General features: G+C 41.4%; 1 protein-coding gene across 3 annotated transcripts in view; it reads right to left on the bottom strand.

Annotated features, from left to right (window-relative positions):
- The window catches only part of wbp1la (WW domain binding protein 1-like a), a 116,359-nt gene that overhangs the window by 42,409 nt on the left and 49,640 nt on the right, over positions 1-24,310 (bottom strand). Inside the window, exon 1 of one of the 3 annotated variants that reach the window (XM_048551411.2) lies at positions 10,680-10,765. The exons of 1 other annotated variant lie outside the window; for it this stretch is intronic. In XM_048551411.2, the coding sequence (XP_048407368.1) occupies positions 10,680-10,706 (27 nt within the window). In that variant the 5' untranslated portion in view covers positions 10,707-10,765. Of the gene's footprint in view, positions 1-1,863; positions 1,970-10,679; positions 10,766-24,310 lie in introns of those variants that run through there. One more of the 3 variants, XM_048551410.2, reaches the window with a different exon arrangement.

Here is a 24,310-nt window from a genome sequence, read left to right as displayed (position 1 = left end):
AGATATCCAAAACCACATTACAGAAAATTAAGCATTTTTGAACAAACTATTACTTTATTGCCATGTAGGAAACACAGCAGTGAATTTGCACACGGCCAGGTCCCACAAACAGGGAGAAGACTATCACCAGATACTCCCTCTCTGCGTTTGATTAAGTACGGCCTGGGCACAAAGGGTAGTACTCGGAATCTTCAAAGTATGAACTGGACGTTTTATCTCCAGAAAGGGAAGATGGGACCACTGTAATTTCTTATCTGAAAGACAGCTGCTGTGACATTCCAATCATCCCTGTGCTTTGCACTGGAGTTTCGACCTTTATTTGTATCCAAGACAGGGATTCGAAAACAAGACTGTAGTTCTGAGGTATGAGCACTACCAAGCAAGCCCTGGCTGACAAAGCAACAGCACCCCTCATTTATATAGCTCTTTTTAAACGTAGTAGAATGTCCAAAGACACTTCTCGGGAGACTGATCAAACAGAATCTGACACGAAACCTCATTAGGAAATATTAGATCTGATCATCTAAAACTTAGTTAAACGTATAGATATCAAGCCACAATGTAAAAGGAGGAGCGAGGTGCAAAGCATTAGAGAGGTTTTGAGGGGAATTCTAGAGTGTAGAGATGTATATTAAATGGCACATCTGATAATGGAGGAACCCTTAATGGTATTCAAGAGGCTGGAATTGGAAGAACAGAGTGACTTAGGGCCTTAGAGGTGGAGGAAGTTAAAAGTTAGAAAGGAATAAGATCTTGTGGGGATTTAACAAAGATGATTATTTTAAAATTGAGATGTTCCTGGAGCAAATGCCAAGATAGGTCAGCGAGCATGAAGGTGGAAGTCTTCAGCTCCACTGAACAGATAAACAGCTTGAAGCATACCATGCTGGACCACACCATAAATCAAATGATCTGACTGAAAGCCAACACGAAACCAGAGCAACATAACTGACACAGAATGCATCCTTGGGGAATAGGTTCTTTGGATAACCTGACTGCCTTGTTCCACCTCCAGTCACCCACAGTTTCGACAAGGTAAGTTGCTCTAACACAGCAATTAAGACAAGCTAAAAATAAACCAAGGAAAGCTCTTGTGTTGCAGTGGTAACGTCCCCTTCTCTGAGATAGGAGGTAAGGTTTCAAGTCCCACCTGCCCCAGAAGTGTCTGAATAGGTTAATTAGAACATATAAAATAAATGAACTTTAATATCATGTGCAGCATTTCAAAGCTTTGACCCATTCACCTGCAAACTTGCTTCATTTTAAGACACCTACAGAAACACAGCTGGTGGTATTAATCTAAATTGTTCCTAGGTGTCTCATGGTGGTATGGGGAATACAGACCTTTTGCAAATAAGCAAGTTCAAGTTTCACTATTTATTACACAATACTGCTGAAAGTAAATAGCAGTACACAATGCAATAAAAACTAAAGAGTCAATGAGACTAAGTATAAAACTTCTGTAACTCAATCACTAAGTTATAGAACAGAAATCTCTCAAAATTAGGTCAGGTCAAGGAGGAATAAAACCCAAATAAGACTTGCAAACAGTTTTAAGACAGTACAAGTCTGATTTCAAAGTTATCTTGGGATATGGTACAATAATGGTTTTACATAGTTAAAGCTTTAGTGTTTAACCTTTTGCATTTTTTATAAGTCAGTAGAAAAGTCAATTTCTCTGCATTTAAACATGGTCAAAACTTTTGGTAATAACAAGTCATTATACACTAAAAGCTCATGCGTACATATACTCATGCATAAACAAAACGCCTGAAAATTTGCAGCTTTTTTTATTCCCTCAATAATATGCCATTTAAGCCAACTTCCTTATCCAGCACTTTGCTTTATGGTCATGGCTCTTACCTTAGTTATTAAATGCTGAAACAGTATCATGGCAAAAAACTGGTTTTAAAATCCCTGTATCTCACATTAGCTGTACTTACTCTCTTGCCTATTTATGGCTTTAGGCCAGGAGCTACAGTTCACTTCCCAGTGTCCGCAAAAACTATCCTAAAAAGTTACATTTTCCAAGTTTTCACTCACTAGATTACCTAAGATGGATCCAAAAACTCTGTGCGACTGACATCCATCTGGCAACACAAAGTAATTTAGTTTATAAAAACCACTGCCACTAGCAAACTGCAAAGTCACCTCTTACTGTGAGCTGCAAAGAATGGGCAATTGCGCCAGATACTGGTTTATATAAAAGATTTCCATGAAACACTTCAAGCTTGGTTTTCCATTAATCCAGTGTAAACAGATGAGTTAAAAATAAGTAAATATCACTGCAAACATCAAGTTAGCTATTTGCTGTAATGTAGGATTTTGAATCATTAATTGATGGCCACCATTAACATTAACGACTACTGTTTTAGGAGCTGACAGAAATGCATCAAGTGTTTTAGTCCAAGCAGATTCTCACCTTCCTCAAAACCTCCAGATTGTACAACTAGATGGATTGCTGCAAACTCTGATCACTTTGTCATAAATATTTTGTTGGTTGTCACATAATGAATCCTCACCAAGCTCAACAATGCTTATGCTTCAGAGGCACACACCCAAAACAGAGAGGCAACCTGTTTTCAATTGGAAAAGCTTGTAATAAAAATAATTGAGGATGGCACGTTGCACAAAATAACTTCACTTCCAGACTAAATTAACTTAAAGTTAAAAAGGGTGAAATGCAAGTATAGAACTTCCCATCCCTCAGAAAAGCCTCCGAGCTCTTAAACACTGGAGTTACTTAAAACAAAGGGACTTTATGTTTGTTATTTCTTGAAACAAGGTTTCCTTTGTACAGTATCTTGAGGCACTCTTTGAATGCTCTGTTCCTTTTTAAATAGAGCTATGGGATATTTAATAGTTATCTGAACCAACAGAATAGAACGGACACAAAAACAGAAATTGCTGGGAGAAACTCAGGAGGTCTGGCAATGGAGAGAAAGCAGCATCAGCATTTTGGGTCCAGTGACACTTCAGGATTGATTGTAGCTAGGAAAAAGTGACCAGGGTGTCCCAGAGAGAACAGTCCCTGCAGAAGGATAACAAGGCAAGGGAGGGGACGTGTTTCTGGTGGTGGCACCTTGCTGAAGGTGGCATAAGTGATAGCTAATGATGCTTTGGATGCTGATGGTAAGTGGGGACCAAGGGGACCCTATCAGTGTTGTGAGAGGGAAAAGAATAGGACTGACAATTGCTTGAGTTGCCATTTCAGCGAGAACACATTATTCATGGCAATGCAGCACTCCAACATGGTACAGGAATATCAGCCTAGCTTAATGTTTTCACCTGCTCTCAGTTCCCAGTTAAAAGCTTTAATAATTTCATCATCAATTCAAAATTAATCTGATTGACATCACTGACTGAAAGAGCAGTTGTGGGGAAACAGCATTGATGCTTTTAGATTAAGGCTCGATATACACGAAGGAGAGATGATGATACTGATAGGGCTTAGGATCCAATCAGACAGTATTTGGGTCCCATTTCTAAGGGAGGGTGTGCTGACATTGAAGGGGGTCCAGAGGTTTACTTGAACGATCCTGGAGGATGAAGGGTTTGTCCTGCTGAGGACTCTAGGTCTGTACTCAAAGTTTAGAAGGAATCTCATTAAAGCTTACAGAATACTGACAGGCCTGGATAGAACAGACGTAGAGGAGATGATGTTTCCACTAGTAGGACAGACAAGAACCTGGGGGCACAGCCTCAGAGTGAAATGACAACCCCATGGACCTGAGATAAGGAGGAATTTCTTCAGCCAGAGGGTGATCATCCTGTGGAACTTATTACCACAGAAGGCTATGGAGGACAAGTTATTGAGTGTCTTTAAGACAGTTCCTGAGCCTATGCTGTCTTTGATATTGCTACTGTGCATTATTAAGGGTGAAAGAAGTGGTGGATGATGTGCCGAAGAAGAAGGCTATTTTCTCCTGCGTGGTGTTAAACAAAAGGATGTTAGAACTTTACTAATCCATACAAGTAGAGAGAATTCTAGAGACCAGAGGTGTATTTGGCACTCACTCAGTGGGAATGATGAAGGATATCATAAAAATTAAAGTCAGAGAATAATGAACGTTGTATAATTGGTATGTGAACGTGTCTTGCACATCAATTTGGAGAGGATACCCAAGAAAAAAAAGGTTGAAGTTCGGGGAGAAGAAAAACTGATGCGCAATTTCCAACCAGAATCTATAAAGGAGGCTTTAAGGGCCAGTTGGGTAAAATTTGAAATCCAAGAACCTGGTTAAAATAGTTTAACTAAATTAATCAAAAAAGGAAGGTTTAATGGATTCTGTTCATGCAATTCCTATCAATCTATTTTAAGCAAATCGTACATGATAGCAGGTATTTCACAAAGCAGATTTTACTGCTTTTTTTAAAAGAACACTGGAGAGCATGCAAAACTTGTGACTGAAACTATTGCAACACATTCCTGCGAAAAGCTGTTTCTCTAGCAAACTGCAGTTGCCAACTATATCGGTTTCTGAGATTTCAGCCTCACCTCAACGGTTGAAACTCTTGTGCTTTTGTCATCTGCAAATGTAACTTTCTTAATGCTCACTTTGCCATGCTTCAATTCCAAAGTCACAGCAACCATATTAGGACATGTATTCAATCCTACTCAACCTCAAGGACAATCTGGGATGGGTGACAAGAACTGCTGGAGCCCTTGCTGCTTGTTGCGTACATTAATGATTTGGAATTAAAATGTAGGGGAACCGATGTAGTAGTATACGATCACTTTGAAAATTGATAGGATGGTAAAGAGTGAGGAGGATGGTGAGGAACTGCAGGAGGCAGAAGTCGCAAACGGAATTCAACCTGAAAAATAAAGATCTCATGCATTTAGGAAGGGCTAACAAGGCCAGGAATTACACTATGAATGGAAGGACCCCAGCAAGGTTTGAAGATCAGGGGGTCATTGATATGCATATCCACAAACATCAGAAGGGAGCAGTATAGGTGTAGGTGGCTAAAGCAGTCTATGGGATGAGTGTTCCAAGGAAGGGTCACAACTCGAAATGTTAACTCTTGATTTCTCTCCACAGATGCTGCCAGGCCTGCTGAGCTGTTCCAGCAATTTCTGTTTCTGATCTTGTTGGTTGTGTACGGGATACATGCCCTTATTAGGTGAGGCATAGAAAACAAGAGCAGGGAGATTATACTGGAATTGTATAAAATGCCAGTTCAGATACAACTGCAGTATTGGATGCAGTTCTGGTCACTATTTTATTGTAGAAATGTGATTTTAGTAGAGGGGGAGCAAAGGATATTTACCAGGTTACTGCCTGACCTGCACGGTCTCAGCTATGAGGAAACATTGGATAGACCTGGGAGGATTTCTGTAGAGCAGCCAGGGTTAAAAGGTACCCTGGCAGAAGTATATAAGATTATGATGGGCATAGATAGGGGGATAGGAAGGCACTTTTTCCAATGGAGGGGTCAATGATTAGGTACTGATTTAAGAGGGAGAAGATCAAGGGAGATTTGAGGAGAAATAGTTTCACTCAGAGGGTGTTGAGAATACAAAACCCTCTGCCACAGATGGTGGTTGAGCCAGAAATATCATAGGATTTAAATAGTATTTAGACATTCACTTGCATTACCAAAGCCTCCAGAGTGATAGGCCAAAATCTGGAAGATGAGGAGATTAGTGCAGTCAGAGCTTTGTTAACTGGCATGGACACAATGGGCCAAACAGCCTCCTTTTGCACTGTAAACATCCGTGCGTCAATCACGGAATCCCTGAATTGCCTTACCTGGTAGTACGCCAAGTAGGGCAATGATAACAATCATTATGTGGCAGGATTGGTGGCCCAGAGGTCTGCACTCATGATTGGGAGGCAGGTTTAAACCTGCCAAGTGGCTGAGTGCATTTACATTCTATTAATAAAGCCTGGAATAAACTCATTGATGGCTCGCAAAACTATCCATTGTAGATTTCCTTCCAGCAGGATCATTAATGGTTTTGATGGAAGGAAAAGTACTATCCTTACCTAGTCTGGCCCAAATGGAACTGCAGAACCATCGTTATGACATTGAATGGTTGTTATTATGAAGTGGCCTAGCTAGCTATTCAACCACATTGAAGTATTCAGTACACCACCATCTAATCACAAGCAATTAGAGATGGACAATAATTGCTAGTATTACCAATGTCACTGATATTCCATGCAAGTTTAAGAAAACCAGTTGTGCAGGAAGAACAGGAAAGTTCTGGGGGAGTTTTCTGTCAAGGCTACTCCCTCTGGCCAATTACAGCACAAGCAGATATGAAGGCCAAAGATTATCTCACTCTACAGCTGCATCATATTTATGAAATGAGCTGCCAGAGTCGCAAACAACCAAATATAAAAAAGTTAACCCAAAGTGAACTGAAAAATCCAATTCCAAACAAGAGTCTTTGGACATAACGCACTGGCAACTGTTTCTCTCACCACAGAAGTTGCCAAACACAGACATGCATTTTCTCCTTTTATATTTGAAGAAGTCAGTCGGGCAAACTCAATATTCAAATGGTTCAGGACACATTGGGATTTAGCATCTTTAAATATACCATTTAGAGGTGCCAGATTGCTTTGGCAAGGACTTGTGAGAATGATACCAGGAATGAAAGGCTTTAGTTACCTGGGAAGGACTTCAGAGAGGATAGGATTATTCCCATTAGAATAGGGAAAATTCAACAAGTCACTTCAAACAGTTTGATAACCTCAATAAATTGGAGTTATGATGTCTGGCCAGAGATTTGAGTAACCAGAGGACACATATTTAAGATAATTGGGTAATGAGCCAGAAGGCAGATGAGGAAACTCTTAAGTGGGTCTTTACGAGCATCTCCTAAGAGAGTGGTGGAAGATGATTAAATTATAAAAGATTCAAGAGAGAATGGAATAAGATGTCTATTTGGGTTAAGTGCAGAGGAATGAGATTAAATGGAGATCTTTGTTAAAAGTCAGCACAGACAACGAGGTGAATGGCCTGCTTCTGAACAGTCGCATTATTTTCTTTTTACAATTTGTTGATGGGATGCGGGAGTCACCAGCTGGGGCCAGCATTCTGCATATGTTCACACTCCCCTGGAGACAGTGATAGTAAGCTATCATCTCCAATCACTGTAGTTCATGGTATTGAGGGTGTACCTCGATTCAATGAGCGAGAGACTTGCCAGATTTTGACCCAACAAAAGTGAAGCAATGTCAACATAGCTCCATTTGAGAATGGTGAGAAGCACACAGTGGTGCTCCACGCAACTGCTATCCTTGTGCTTTTTGGCAGTAGAGGTCACTGATTTGGAAGCTCTCATTGTAGGCGGCTTAGTGAGTTAGTGCAGTGCATCTTGAAGATATTAGGTGCAAAGGGAGTGCCTGTGATGCCAAGCAAGCGGGCTGCTTTGTTCTGGATGGTGTTAAGTTTCTTGAGTGTTTGTTGGAGCTGCATCCATCCAGGAAAGTAGGGATAATTTCATCACATTTCTGACTTGTGCCTTGTTGATGATTTTTTTCTTAATTCATTCATGTGACGAGGGCATCGCTGGCTAGACAGCATTTATTACCCAACCCTAAAGAGTCAACCATGTTGCTGTGGGTCTGGAGCGACCAGGTAAGAATGTCAGTTTCCTTTCCTAAAGGGCATTAGTGAACCAGATAGGATTTTCCTGACAATCAGCAATGGATTTATAGTCATCATGAGATTCTTAATTCCAGATATTTATTGAATTCAAACTCCTGGGATTTGAACATGGGTCTCCAAAACATTATCTAGGTCTCTGGGTTAACAATATAGCGATAACACCACTAGGCCATCGCATCCTCTAGTGGACAGATTTTGGGCGTGAATTACTTGCTGCAGAATTTGCAGCTTCTGACCTGCTCTTGTCATCGTTACATTCACATGGCTGGTCTAGTTTCAGTTCCTGTTCCAATGGTAACCTTGTGGACATCACTTCTAAGAGTGTTTGTGTATTATTGTAAACTAGGTGGCATAAATTTTCTCTCCTGTTCGATATTATAGAAGAAATAACTGAGGATAATAACAGCAGTCAGGGACCATGCAAAGGGTAGGCCTGAAATTCACGATTTAACCTGACAGTTTGATGTTAAGGAGCATTCTCATGATATCACAGCAGCATATCATCTACTTTCAGTGTCTTAAATGAAAGCTAATGTAATGTGTGAAAATAGCCACTGAGATGAGAAAAATCCGCACCCCGATTTTTGTTTTTGGCAAAAAAACAAAGTGTATCAAGTTTAATCACACCATTGTTAACATCCGCAGACATGCAGCATATTATACAAACACTTTCCCTAGATCTTGCTCAAGACTGACAGCAATCAAGAGCAAAAAGAGAATCAGGCTCCAAAGTTTTGTCATGAGAGGAGTTACTCAAGTGGGTTAAATGTGTCAAAAGGGACAAAAGCACATAACCAAAGAGCACTGAGGGGTGGTGAAAGTGTGTTGTGTGGGAACAGAACAGGACAGGAATGAGAAAAATGGGCAACCTGAAGGAGTTGAAACCTTCGCGAGGCACAGGAAGGTAACAACCGCGGGGGCAAGCCATTGTCCTAATTTTTGAAAGTCTGTGCGTGGCAGGAATTACGGCCATTTCGATTTCTTGTATCTACAGAAAGATGAAGTGCTCTGTCACTTAAAGTCCATTAAGTCTTATCTTTATTAAAAAACAACAATTCCACCTGCTTGGCACACTTTTTAATTCTGTTTCCTTCCAGGAACATATCTAACTGCCACTTGAATCATTTTTTTAAGCCGTGTTAATGTCTTCCCTACAATTTATTTCAAATCTCATTTACCCATTGAGTGGGAGAAACTGCTCTTGGTTTTGCTCCTTATCAATGTCCATGTCATAACTTGTCTCCCAGATTTGACTGTTCCACACACAACACAATTCACCTGCATCAGGTTTTGCCAATTTCCTCCCTAACCGTTTTAGAATCCTGGACCTAGTGGCCAAACACTCAGCTCAGAATCAGCGTGGATGTGGGTTTAAGGAACTGCTCCAGAAAAATGGGCACACATCTTGTCTGTGGGAGCACTGCACTGTCAGGTAAGATATTAAATCGCACGCCATCTGTTCCTTTAGGTGGAGGGAAATGATCCTGTGACATTATCTCGAATGGAAGAGGAGTCTTCCTAGCACCTTAGTCAGCTTCTAAATCATAGAAGAGAACAAGGTGACCATTCCATCCACTGGCCCTGTACTTGCTCTCAAAGCGCTAAGTTGTGCCACCTTCCTGTACTATTCCAACACCTTGTGATTCTTACACATTCCAATATTTATTCAAACCTTTTCAGAACATTAACGTATCTGCTCCCGTTCCACAAGTGCCCTGAAAAAGAGCAAGGCCGGTTATCTAACTCATTACTGCTTGGGAACCTTGCTACGACACAAACAACAACCAGTTGAACTTTGTTCCAGAAATTGGATGTGAAATGCTTTGGGGTATCTTGAGCAAGTGAAAAGGGCTTCTTTCAATACAAGCCTATTCTTTCTTCCACAGTGCAGAAGATGGACTGGACTACTCTAGAAATGAATGGGACAATTTTAAAAACAAATCACTTGTGGGATGTGGGCAATAGCTAGCCCAGTATTGATTGCCCATCCCAACTTGCCCCTCGAGGAAGTGGAAGGTGAGCTGTCCTCTTGAAATACTGCAGTCCATGTGCTGCGTTAGACACTCAATGCTGTAAGGAAGGGAATTCCAGGTTTTTGTCCCAGTGACAGTGAAGGAACAGTGATATATTTCCAAGTCAGAATGGTGAGTGGCATGGAGGCAAACGTGGAGGGGTGGCGTTCCCATGTATCTGCTGCCCTTGCCCTTCTATATGGAAGTGGTCGAGGATTTGGAAGGTGCTGTCTAAGAATCTTCGGTGATTTTCTGCAGTGCATCTTGTAGATAGTACACACTGCTACTACTGGGCGTTGAAGGTGGAGGGAGTGGATGCGGTGCCAATTAGGCAGGCTATTTTGTCCTGGATAGTGTTGAGCTTCTTGAGTGTTGTTGGAGCTGCACCCATCCAGGGAGGTGGGGAAGTATTCCCTCAAAATTCTTGATTTGTCTCTTGTAGATGGTGGACAGTCAAGGGGGGAGTTACTCATTGCAAGATTCCTAATTTTTGATCTACTCTCGAAGCCACAGTATTTATTTGGCAGACCCACTCCAGTTTGCCTGTGACCCCAGGATGTTGACAGTGGGGGATTCAGTGATGGCAACAGCATTGCCTTAAGTGAGGAATAAAGCAGAACAAAATGAGAAGTAATTATTATGGGGACAGGGGAGGAAGAAAGTAATAGAAATGCTAATACCAAGAGCAGGAGCAAACACCACATAGTGAACAAAAACAAGCCCAGTGCAAAATCCAAATTTTCCTCTATCACATGTGCAGTCTTTCCCAATTTGTTTCACATCACAAATTTTAATAATGTTTTTCTTGATTTATTTAAAATCTAACAATGTGGTGTTATAGTTTGAGGCATTGAGGTCCCAAAGTCATGCATGGCAAACAAATATTTTGTTTCAACAGGGCAAGGCAATGCTAACAAATGATAAAACCGCATGCAGATCAGGCATGAAGAGTAACTCGAGTCAAACACAAGCTGGTGGAGAGGGTAGGATTTGGACTAAATTGCAAATTCCAGGTGAAAAGCAGAACATCAGCAGAATTACCTGTTTCAAACTCAGAAGGAAAGGCATATTGAGCTCAAACCTGGATAAAGAATGAGAAAACTTAACTTCAGTCACACTTACACAGCAACTACTTCCCAGCATCTGCAGCCCTCAGCTCACTGCATGTGTTATTTTTTGACAGTTTGCAAAACAGCCAGAAAAACATCAACCAATAGCCTCAGACAGGAATTGTGTAGGACACTGCTGGGGATTGGTAACACTGGCAACAGCCAAGAAAGAATGACATCACTGCACAACATCATCGCAACCACAAATCAGCTGTTTCACTATGGAGGGACAGGAGTACAAAAACACGGCCGGAATTTGTTTTGCAGACACCACCCTGTAATTACCGTCTAATACCCAAGAGCATAAACAAGCAAATGTCTTTAATGTCTGTGGCTATTTATGACTAAAAGCTAAAATATCGCACTCCTCTAAATGTTACAGCCATAAACAGACCAGCCATTTCTATTAGTCATCCGCTCCACTATCAGCTCTGGCTTTCCTCCCTGCCTGTGCCTCTCACTCCAATTTTGAAAGCTAGGGAGCTCATCTGCCGACAAACTAATACAGAGACCATGCCAGTGCTAAATAACACAGTAAAATAAACTGGAAAACTTCAACTGAGAGCTGGCTGATGACTTTATATGTAAAAACTTACAAAGGTATGGACCATTCTCTAGCTAACAGCAGTACCTTCACACAATAGAGTGGTTTAAAGTGCAGGATGCTCTTTGGAGATTCAGTACAAACTCAATGAACTGAATGGCCTCTTGTTGCACAGTAGGAGATGGTGGCCCTGGTAAGCCATCTCAAGTACATCTAAGGTTTGTCAATAAATGTCAGCCTTGCCAGAGAGCTCATGATTTTAAGAAAACAAAAAAAACTGCACGGGTTTTAGTCTATACTAAAAGTACTAAAAAGATTATTTATTCAAACCTTTATATAAAAATCATCAATTGTACTGTGTACCTTATGCAATAAACTAAAGGATTCCAAAAATTGCTTAAGTAAAGTTCATCAAATTCATAAGTCAATAGTAGGACAGGTGACCAAAGTTCCATTAAAGAGCTTTTAGAGACAGTGATAGAGAAGGAACGGGGGGAGAAAAAAGGAGACACAGAGTAGCAAGGGGCACAGATAATGAAGGAGCTGAAAATCACGAATGTTCTGACAGCAAGCATAGATATCCAATAAATGTTCCTCAATAGTAACAAAGGCTTTTGCTGAAACTGAATAGAAAATTGGGGTGAGGAGGGACAAACAATGATACCACATACCTTAAAAGTTATTGCAGAAAGTCACCAGAAATTTGTAAAGATATGAATATTGATTTAGAAAATAAATACATGTCCTAGCAACTAAATATTACTTCCTTTCCTTGCAGATTCAATCAGTACTTACCGTACTCACCTTTACATTTATTTTGCCAGGTCCTACAGCTTTGTTGGAGTTCCAGGCTTCAGCCACCAGGTGGCTCTAAGGATTGAGTCTTTGGAAGCATCACCATTTTGCTCAGAAGAGCATTCAAAATCAAGCCTCAGGGTTAACTTTAGGGGTTGTGAATTTCCTTATACCTGCTCATTTGGAACAAGAAATAATGAACTGGCCAAGATAAATTTACACTGGGTATTACAAATGTATATCAAATTTGGAAACTCCAAAATGATTTCTTGTAAGAATTCTTCAGAAGTGGTAAAGGAGATCATAACCTGAGAACCAGAGGTTTGATAAAAAGGATCATTGAATATTAGTGTGCATCTTCTACAAGATGCACTGCAGCAGGGCAGCACTATGGCTCTGTGGTTAGCACTGCTGTCTCACAGCGCCAGGGACCCAGGCTCAATTACAGCCTTGGGTGGCTGTTTATGTTTTCCCCCCTGTCAGCATGGGTTTCTGCCAAGTGCTCCAGTTTCCTCCTACGCTCCAAAGATATGCAGGTTAGACGGATTGGCTATGGTAAATTGCCCCATTGCATCTAGGAATATGCAGGCTAGATGGGTTAGCTGTGGAAAATTGGGCAGGGGGGTTTACAGGGTTAGGGTGGAGGGGCTGCACCTGGGTGGGATGCTCATGTGCGAATTCAATGGGCCAAATGGCCTCTTTCTCATACTGTAGGTGCTCCTTCAGAAGCACCTTTTCAACTTGTCACCACTTCCATGTAGAAGGACAAGGGCAGCAGATTATATGGGAACACCACCTCCAGCAAATTCCCCTCCAAGCCCCTCACCATCCTGATTAGGAAGTATATCGCAGTTTCTTCACTGTCGCTGGGTCAAAAATCCTGGGACTCCTTCCCAAATGGCACTGAGAGAGAGTGTCCTTACACAAAATAGACTATACTAATTCAATGTGACAGCTCACCACCACCTTCCCCACAGCAATTTGGAATTAGCAATAAAAACTGTCGTGCCAGGGATATCCAGATCCAATGAATTAATAAGAAAATAATGAAATGTTAGCCACACAAAGGGTCTATATCAATGTACATGCTCTTGTTTTGCCATATGTCTGCTCCTTTGTAAATTCCACACCATAACTCCAGCCAAGTGCTTGGCAATAAGAAAAACTTTGCAGAAAACAGTGCTCAATTCAAGTCCCACTGGATGATAGTTGAGCTCAGTGTTCACCCAGATATTTCCCAACATGACCCCATTTGAGGTTTGAAATTTGGTATCATCCGTCAGTGAAGGCAAAGGGTTCTAGAACTGGGAGTGGGGTAGAGAGTACAGAAAGGGGAGGCAGATCCATGAGAGGGGTGGTGGGTAGGAGTGGTGGGGAGGGGTGGCGTGGAAGGGGAGAAAAGGCAGGTGAACAGAGAGGCGGGGGGAAGGAAGACAAAGGGGGCAGAGTGAGAGCGAGGAGGAAGAGGGGGCCAGGGGTGGGGTGGGGGGGGTCAAAAGGGGCAAAGAGGTTGCTAATGCAGGATGGAGACCATCAGAAGCTTTGTTCATGGTGAGAGTTTTTAAAAGCAGATCCATTAAACAAAGATGCAAAGAAAGTCACATTTCAAATGCTGTCAGTGCCAGCCAATTTCCCAATACTTTAGTCTGTGGTTTAGTCCAGTCAATTGAGCACATCTCTCTCACTCCTGCTAACCTGTACATTTCTGAAGCATAGCAGTCATGTCAGAATTTACCAGGTAGGTGTCATGGAAAGTCAAAATCAAAGACATACATACATAATTATTATGGACAGAAATCAACCTTTTGCCCCAACTGTTCTATGCAAATTCTACACAAACCTCTCCCCTCCCAAAATTCTAATGTTCTAAATGTATTCATCTCACTTTTCCTAAAATGTATCAATGCTTTTCATTTTAACTAGTCCAAATGCTGGCAAATTCTATTTGATAACCACCGAGTTTCTCCTGCATTACTTGTTAGTATATTCAGATCCCACAAATATACTCTCTCCTATAAGTGGGAACAGCTGTCTTCTCTTCCATGGTTTTAAATCCTCTTCAGTCTTATCTATCTTAGAGAGGAAAGAACCAAGTTTATTAACATCCCTCAGTATAACCTCTCAGTCATAAATGCGCACTTCTATAATGCCTTTCACAAACTAAGATTATCTCGAGTCACAGAATGGCCAATGACGTGCTACGGAACTCATAGGGACCACAGCCGTAGAACAAAGCAATTAAGAAAGCATATGGTATTTCCAACATTACAAATACAAGCACAGATTACAAAAGCCATGACATTCTGCTGAAAGTATTAAATCACTACTAATGGAAATGTGTCCATTGCGTATCCGACTTTGGATTCAATAAATAAAACACCACTATAAAGCTATTCTCAGTAAGTGGTGCAAACAATATTACCTACTGATTGTTGTAAAATTAAACACCATCTGGTTCACTAACATCCCTGGGAAAGGTCTGGCCTGGATGTGACTCCAAACCTAAAAGTGATGTGGTTGACTCAACAGCTCTCTGAAATGGCCTTAGCAAGGCACTCAGTTTGAGGGCAGTTAGGGATGGGTAACAAACATTTATGTTGCAAGCTCAATGAATAAATAAAGAACACAAACATTTTGCAGATGGCGCAGATGAGATTTACTGAAGTGATTCTGGCAATGCAGGATCACAGTTACACAGAGAACTAGGCTGTTCTCCTCAGAGCAGAGATGGCCAAGTGGACATTTCATAGGGTTGTTTAAAATCATGAGAATTTACGATAGAGCAAAATAAAGAAGAACTCCTTCTAACGGGTGATTACATTTCTGTCCCTGGTAATCAACGTCATTCACAAAAGAATGAAAGGCAGTCAGAAAAAAATTGTTTTCTGGAAAATAAAGTGGTTAGACTTGGAATGCATTATCGGTTGGTGGTGGAAACAGATTTAATAACATTTAAAAAAGGAACTAGATGATTACTTAGAGAAATGAGGCAAGAGTCAGGTATTGGAATTAATTAGATTTTGCTATAAAAGTTCCAGAGAAGACTCGCTTGGCCGAATAGCCTCGTTCAATGACGCACTCTTCAGTGAACACGGCCATGTGAAAATTCAACTTTCTCACACGAGTACAGATACATCCCTGGAAAAAGCGAATTGGCAAAGTAAGATGGCACATAATCCAATGCTACAGTTGTTTGCAGTTTTGTTTTTAAGGAAGGACCCAAGTGACGCAACTTTCTCCAAAGAATACAATAAATGTTTTTAAGAAATACTGGTAAACTGTGGGTGTTGAGTCTCAAACTTCAACAATACAGTAGCAGGCAGGGATTACTTACTTGGATTATAGTTGCTTCAATTTCTTTTTGTCTGTACCCAGTTAACATGCCTCCTTCGCTTCCAGGAGCCATGCCAGCTAACCTAACAAACCACAAAAACATGCCCATCTATTGCAGGGTTTAATCAAACATCACCACAAAGGCTGTAATCAGACTTCCCCCAACACACTGAGCTGCTTGTAAATGCCATGCACATGCTAAATACATTACAAATCAAAGTCTTAAGGAAATACTTGCAGGGTTCCAAGGAAAGAGCAGGGGAATGGCAGCTCCCTCGGAGTGCTAGTACAGACACAAAGGGCCCAAAAACATTCCTCAGTGCTGTAGAATTCCAAATGACTCAAGACATACTAGTAAGTAGTTGGATTATTTTCATGAAACCTTACACATCACCTTTATAAAACTGCCAATTACAGATAGCAACGCATTCAAAAAGATTAGCACTGATTTCAGTTACCCTTCTTCAGAATGTTAACTGTTTCTCTCTCCATAGATGCTGCCAGACCTGAATTTCTCCAGCAATTTCTGGTTTTTGTTTGTTTCAGATGACCAGCATCAACGCAGGTATTTGTTTTATGTTACTCATAGAAGTGGATATGAAATGTCTACAGATCTTATGTTTCTATGTGGCCCAACATTCACAACTGTTTGAGAAACAAACAGCTTTAACTTTTTGACAAAAGATATTTCCTGCTGTGTCCCCTGATCGACCCAGCTTTAATTTTATGCTCTTCCTATATCGAGTGCCATCCAACCAGAGGAAGTAGCTTTTCTGCAGCTACCCTGTCAAATCCTCATCATTAGATACATTTTATTATCAAGGTGAGGCTGGATGAACACAGCAGGCCAAGCAGCATCTCAGGAGCACAAAAGCTGACGTTTCGGGCCTAGACCCTTCATCATTCTCTGCAGGAGACTGCTTTGATTTAAGTTTGGCTGTTGAAGCAGTCACTATATCTGGAGCACAGAGTAGGCAGGCTGTCTGTGACATTTGGGTGGAATGCATGTGGAAGAACAATGAGATCAGCAGCACAATCATCAGGTAGACTCTCAGCTATCACAGCTGGAGCTCCAGGTGAGTTCAGAGCTGTTCAAGAAAGTCTTTTTAAATATTATATACTATACAGCAACAAAGAAGCAAAGCTATCTTGCTGACATGTGTAAGGAAACATGCATTTCTGTAAATTATCAAAACATTTCTCATACCCTCAAGTATTGTGGACATTTTAAGCATGTAATTTCATAATGGGCCAAGCAGCATCTTATGAGCACAAAAGCTGACGGGAAGGGTCTAGGCCCGAAACGTCAGCTTTTGTGCTCCTGAGATGCTACTTGGCCTGCTGTGTTCATCCAGCTCCACACTTTGTTACCTTGGATTCTCCAGCATCTGCAGTTCCCATTATCTCTAATTTCATAATAGTGCTTCTTTTAAAAGAGGGTCGATACAGCCAGAAATGGCTACGTATATAAAAAATTAAGTGGCTGCATGGAGAGAACACCTACAGAATGTCACATCTAAGGATGTAAAGGGAGCATCAAAAGACAACCCTTCAAAGAAAAAAAAAGGGGGGAGTAAGACGCAAGTCAAAACAAATTGGACTGTGATTTCTTGCAATTACAAAAACAATAAGGGGCTGACAATCTCCTGCTCAACAGCAAGCCAGCCCCTGTGAATTATATCCCCAACTGCACATGTTTTGTGCATTTTTTTTAAAATGGAAAGGCATAAGGACACGGGTTAAAAGACAACTGCAACTCTACTGGAATGAGCTGGTGGGACTGAATGGGCAAAGATACCCACGTGTACTAACCTTGGTTCAAGTATTAGCATACAGCGAAGGTCACAGTTAAATAACTATCTACTAGTCATCCATGTTGCAATTAGAAAGGATTCTCTCACCGAGTGCTAGAAGACAGCTAACCAAACAAAAGGATATGGAAGTAAAAGGACTCTCTCACCCCTAAAGCTGGAATTTAGTCAGTCAAAAGGAATCAGACCAGAATCTCAACCAATTGCAAAACTGAGAATCTTGAGGTCAACTATTCAATGAGCAACATAACAATAACCTCCAATCCAATGGCCACATGCAGCTACCTACCCAGTGACTCATTCAGAGACAGATCAAAATATCACCTTATAAAACATCTTACCTTTTTGGACTTGCTTCTTACTTGTAAGTTGCATTTCTAATTCGTCTCATGTTTGGTAATTAATAAATCCATTCAACTCAAGGAGGCCTGGCTAATTTGAATCCTTTTAGAAAGGAAGTTCTTTTGGGTCTGGGAGATTAATTTAAAAACATCTTTCCACAAAGGAGAAAATCAGTTTTGTTGTGACCAAAAGAGGTGGGTGAATAAGGGTAGTCAGTTCATCCCTTCTCACCCAAGAGCTTAATGATTTGGGGTATTCCAACAAATACATAACAAACTGGTGATTCTTGCCTGGCTTCTGGGTACAACAGCGTGCAACATTTTTACTTTCGATTATGTAGCTTTATAGTACAGATGTGGGGCCTATGCTTACTAATCCATTTGAAAAGGGTTTAACTAAGACATACAAAAACAGAAATTGCTGTAGAAGCTTAGCAGGACTGGCAGCATATGTGGAAAGAAATCAGAGTTGGTCCTTTGGGACGCATGAGCCATCCTGAGTTGAGGAAGGGTTGCTTGACTCGAAACACTAACTCTGATTTCTCTCCATGAGTGCTACCAGACCTGCTGAGCTTTTCCAGTAATTTCTGTTTTTGTTTAGATTTCCAGGACACACGGTTCTTTCCATTTTCATCTGAAAAGGTGTTTGAGAACAACCGAGTTAAACCTGACTGCAGAGGCATGATCTATGTAAATTGTCAAACTTTAATCTTTTAAGCCATGCCGCCAATCTGCACAAGCTATTTTCATACTTCCTCAAATGAAGTATTACGAGAGGCGTTTGCAATCTGCTTCAGACCACGAACTAGCACTTAGAAACAGTGACAGCCCAGTTTTCTTGACACAGGCAGGTTCCTGAGATCAACAGCATCTGAAGAAAATCACGTGACTTAAGTTGACAATTTTATTTTAAGTGTTATTAAAATTTTAATAGCATTAATTGAAGATGGAAAACAACTTTTTTTAAAGCTAGATTTATCTTCAAAATATCCAAAAGATGGACCGTCCCTTGCTGCTGTCCTCCTTCCTCTTAACACCTATCCTTGGCTTTTGCACATTTTTTTTTAAAAAATTAAACTCGGGGACATTATAGTCCAGTAAAATTCAAAACTTCCACAGCTTTTCCTTGAACATTAATTTTCCACAGTCACATATAGAGCACTGTGAGGCCAGTAGTTTTCAAAATATTTTTTGCTCTTGCAATAACTACTCCCTGCAACTGAAAAAAAAATTCCAAGGTCATCAAGATTTGAAAACTGTTGTAGCATTTGGAAATATTTTGCAAAGTATTTTCCACCGTGTCCCTGGATAAAAATAAAAAGGAGCAGCTTCACCGATGGGAAATACTTCTCTGACCTTCAGCTTCCAACCTCTTTTCTCAGTCACATCTGTTTTGTCAACATTGGCCACACAAGCCACTCTCTAAATTCTGAACGTACCAGTTTATTTTCACTTCTGGGAAATGAATGCATATCATTAAAAAGAAATCAAGTGCCAGCATTGTTTTACTTATTTGCTCTCAGAGCTTCAAAGCTACAGAATTAATTTTTGCAAAATGTTTATAATATTCATCCTTCAGTCATCATCACACAACAGATTATCTGGCCATTCTAACATTGCTGTTTGAGGGAGATTGCAGTATGCAATCTGGCTCTGGCACCTCCCATATTATTACAGCAAATCCACTTTGAGGAAGCACTTCAATGGCTGTAAAGCACTTTTGCTGGGGGGGGGGGGGGGGGTGGTGTCAGTGGGTCCAGTGATCAAGGAAAGTGCTATATAAAATGACCAACCTCAAGCTCAACTTTTGTTATTAGGTTTACTAGTTTAGCCTAAGTGGTTGGGAGGCTTTTAGGAACAAAGGTACTTAACGTCAAAACAGTTGGTTAAGGGAGCAGTAATTAGGGAATTCCAGCAAAGACGTGTTCAGCCAATCCACGTCTAACTGCCACATTGGCCAAACCATCAGACACATTATTTCTAGAAAAAAAATTGTTTGAAACTGCTCTGCACATTAAAATCATAAAACCCCTGAAGTGTGGAAGCAGGCCATTCGGCCCATTGGATCCATATTGACCCTCCGAAGAGCAACCCACCCAGACCCATCCCTACCCTATCCTCGTCACCCTGCTTTTCCATGGTTAATCCACCCTAACCTGCACATCTTTAGGCTGTGGGAGGAAACCGGAGCACCCACGCAGACACGGGGAGAACACACAATCTTCACACAGAGAGCCACCCAAGGGTAGAATCAGGTTGGGTCCTTAGCACTGTGAGGCGGCAGTGCTAACCACTGAGCCAAGATGCCTCTCCAATTCGGAATATTGGACCATTGCACAGGTCACTGGCATGTTTCAGGCTTACACTTAGGCACCGGCAATCAGCCGCAACCCAATGGAGTTAAAGAGAAAAAGGCTTTCCTACAGCACAGGATTCTATTTGAAAATATGCCAATGACAGCATGAAAAAAGTGTTAACCAAAGACATTTTCACCCTGCTCCAATTGAGAGAAACGTTATAGGAAGAGGCAAGAGCGAGCAATGTAGCCACAGCTCAAAGATGAGGTGAGAAATTGGATACTATATCACAGAAAAGGAATTTCTGTATCCATTAAACGCTTGGATGTCAACCCACAAGAAAAATTAACAGCAGAATGCAGGGCATCTTGGTATACGAACAGACACAGATTAGGCATACATACTAGAACCAGAATGCATCAGAAGATGCTAGACAAAAATAATGAAAAGATAATTGAATTTTATGGTTCACAATTTACACAAGGGGGTAAGAACAGGTTTTGAATGTTTAAAAAGACGATACAAACAAAGCTCCACTACCTGACGATCCATGGAACAAGAACTTGGCTATTAAAAGCATCAAAAAAATGTCCGGACATGAAATAAGAGCCTCTATGCCTTGACACAGTGATCTAACAGAAGAGAAAGAACTATTACCGATCTTTTTAAGAGAAAAACAACATGAGGTGTAAAACTTCCACACAAACGGGTATAGGTGTAACTACGGCTAAAGAAAGCACGGCCAAACCTCCAGGTGATTTTCTGAAAACATTATAGCTGAATAAAGTGCGAGACCAGCTCTGAGCACGAGAAGCAAGATCCTGGAAGTGAAGGTTTTGTGTCAGGCCACGGTTCTGAAAGGGTTGGTGCTGGAGACTGCATTAAAGTTCCACCCAGTCTGAAAATGTCACACAATCTTAAACAACAGAGATCTTGGACGGCCACGGGAGTCAAGTAGTTTTATAGCAATGAACAGGAAGAGGTCACGGGGGCGAGTTGAAACTCAAGAGTACAACGTCCAACATGCTAAATAAGTTGTTAAATTTGAACTAGTGTACTGTATTATTAATTACATTGCACTTGGAATCAAAATCATCTGCCACCACTCTCACTGCTGGATGTTCTACCTTGACATCCCTATTCATTTCACTGCACCCCACTGCTCTGACATCCTCCACTGCCCTTAGTGAAGAAAATGACAGGCACAATTTTTCAAAAGCTACTACACATCAATTTCCTCTCTCCTTCAAAAACTCTGCCTCCTTCTAACACACTCTTCAATTGTCGAGAGAAGGTACACTGATATTTGAAATATTGGGGGCTAGCATTAAAGAGGAGTCGAGGCAATAGGGAGATCAGCCATAATCCTGTAGAATCCCTGTGCAGACTTGAGGGACTCAAATGACAACTGTACTCCTGCTACCTCTTATATTCGAAAGGTCAAAAGAGAAGAATTTACACAAGAGAAGCCAAGCTGGCTGTCAGTTACAGTCAAGCATGTTAAGTCAACACAACGCCAGAGATGCTAAGATAACAAAGTGTGGAGCTGGATGAACACAGCAGGCCAAGCAGCATCAGAGGAGCAGGAAGGCTGACTTTTTGGGCCTAGACCCTTCTTCAGAGAGATAAAAGATGCTGTCCTTTGAACAAGATAGATATTAAACTGGACCCATGCTGGCTGTTTAAAATGAATGGTAATGCTTTCGCAATGAAGAGAAACAGTGTCTCCACATACACTCTTTCAATGACATTTCAGAAAACCAATCAACTGGTCACCTATTTCAGTGCCTCTTTCTAACACTGATAGAAAGTGGCTCCATGTTTGTTTTACCATAGGACCTGGCCTCATGAAAAATTATTAAATACACTTAAGGGGGAGCTAATATGGTAAGAGTTTATATTCTAAATGGCAGAGTTCTTAAATCTGCATATAAGCAAACAGTTCCTGTTGGCAGTATACACTTATCCATTAAGGAGGCACGGTTAGTTGAAAAGGTGGTGACAAAGGCATTTGCATTACTTGGAATTATAGAGGGGCACAGAAAACAAACAGAAAGAGAGACCACCTTATAAATCACTGGTTAAACCTTGAGGGAAGCATTGTAGGTAATTCTGAGCACCTCACTTCAGGGAAATCATTTTGCATTTCAACACTTCACATTGCGTTCCACAACTTCCCTTCCACATCTTGTATGGGTCTACTGACTTTGCTCAACAGAGCTGATTGTAGAAATTTCTGAAGAAGGATCCCGACCCGAAATGTCAGCTTTCCTGCTTCCCTGAAGCTGCCTGGCCTGCTGTGTTCCTCCAGCTCCACACTGCGTTATCTCCGACTCCAGCATCAGCTGTTCTTACTACCTCAGAGCAGACTCATTTTCGCACGTATTTTTACATCAATTACCACCTTAAGCATGCTTGCCTTTTTTGCTCTCTCTCTCTCTCTGCGCATGCTCACCATCTGTTCCACCTCCCCACACTGCCAACAGCACATAAACCAGGATTTTCCATCCCCTTTCAGCTCTGAAAATTCCAACTGAACTCAAAGTATTAAGAGATAACAAAGAGTGGAGCTGGATGAACACAGCAGGCCCAGCAGCATCTCAGGAGTACAAAGACGGATGTTTCAGGCCTAGACCCTTCATCAGAAAAGGGGGGGATGGGGAGAGGATTCTGAAATAAATATGGAGACAAGGGGAGGTGGACCGAAGATGGATAGAGAAGATGGGTGGACACAAGAGTATGGGTGGGGAGGTAGGGAGGAGATAGGTCAGTCCAAGGAGGACGGACAGGTCAAGGGAGCGGGAGGAGGTTGGCAGGTTGGAAAAGGAGGTGCGGCTTGAGGGGAGAGGAGGGGATAGGTATTAACACTTTCTATTTCCACAGATTTACTTTCAGATTTCCAGCAGCTGCAGTATTTAAGTTAAAAAGGCTATTGCCTTTTGGGTTCTAAAATGGTTCAGAGAGGATTTACCAAAGGTGAATGAACTTAGTTTTGGGGGTAATTACTAAAGATAAGACTGTAGTTCTTGGAAAGTTCAGAGCTGACCTACCAAGGGCTTACTGGACAAGAAACTTTGAGCGTAGATTCTCTGGTGAGTTCAGTGACAGGAGGTCAAAGATTTAAAATCGTTGGCAAAAAAATGCAGAGACAAAGGCAGAGATAGTGGGAACTGCAGATGCTGGAGAATCTGAGATAACAAGGTGTAGAGCTGGATGAACACAGCAGGCCAAGCAGCATCAGAGGAGCAGGAAGGCTGATGTTCCGTGTCTGGACCCTTCTTTAGAAAAGTTTTCTGAAGGGAGGTCTAGGCCCGAAATGTCAGTTTTTCCTGATGCTGTTTGGCCTGTCGTGTTCATCCAGCTCCACATCTTGCTATCTCAGAGACAAAGGCAAATGTTTTTACTTCAGAGGTGGGATTTGAAATGCTCTGCCTTCAAAAGGAGTTGAACGGTGATCCCTAATATTAATTCTGAAAGGGAGTCAGGCAGGAAGTTAGGGCTATGTTTAAAAAGGAAGTGTGTAGCATTAAGCACAGCTTCTCTTTCAAAGGGCCAGCATGAGTTCAACAGGCCAAATAGCCTCCCTTTGTGCCGTGAGCGCGGATTGTCAATTTAGCATGAAGTATACTTGTCCTGTTCCAGCGCCATTTTAGTTTAACCTCCTCTCCTTACCTTTACATTGTCTGTAACTGGTCCTGCTGATATATTAATCAATTGGAAACCATAGGCGGTGGTTAATAGTTGAAAAAAACAGGTGATTTAGTGATGAGAAAACAATGTCCAGTCATGTCAGAGCATTTCTGGCTACAGCAGGAGGGAAACCAAAAAAAGTCATAAAAGTGTAGGGGCTTGTTTGGCATGGTGATAGTGCCCTACCTCAGAGCCAGGAGGCCTGAGCTCAAGTCCCACCTACTCCAGAGAAGTGTACTGGCATCAGGTTGATTAGAAAATAAATGTTTTTCTCTCAAAACACATTCCAACACTCCAGAATGTGATTGATTACAATGGTGTTACCACACAGAATGTGCAAGCGCTTTGGTATTTAGTGATTAAGATATGAGCTGTACCATGTTGTGGCTGACAATTCTGCCACGTTATACACGTTCAATAGAGGAATGGCAGTTAGCTGGCAAGAGATGAGTGATCCTTCTCATTTCTGCTGAAATGATATGAAATTACCATAAAATTATAAGGGCAGCCCCTAAATGCGGCCAAGGACATCATATCCAGTGTGAGAAAAAGGGAAGTTTTTCAGTGCTGAGTCAGCATTGAGAAAGACTGTGATTTTCTATTTTGGAATATTACCCTGTCTCTGCCTCTCCCCAGCTCTTCAACCTCCTACAATCCTGACCTCTTGAGCATTCCTCTTAACCTGAGCAGCTGGTGCCTACTCCCTATATTATTCCACTTCTACCTCCATTTCCACCTTCAAGATACTCCTC

The sequence above is a fragment of the Stegostoma tigrinum genome, chromosome 20 (assembly GCF_030684315.1).
Source record: "Stegostoma tigrinum isolate sSteTig4 chromosome 20, sSteTig4.hap1, whole genome shotgun sequence".
NCBI lineage: Eukaryota > Metazoa > Chordata > Chondrichthyes > Orectolobiformes > Stegostomatidae > Stegostoma > Stegostoma tigrinum.
This window is presented reverse-complemented; position numbering and strand designations above follow the sequence as displayed.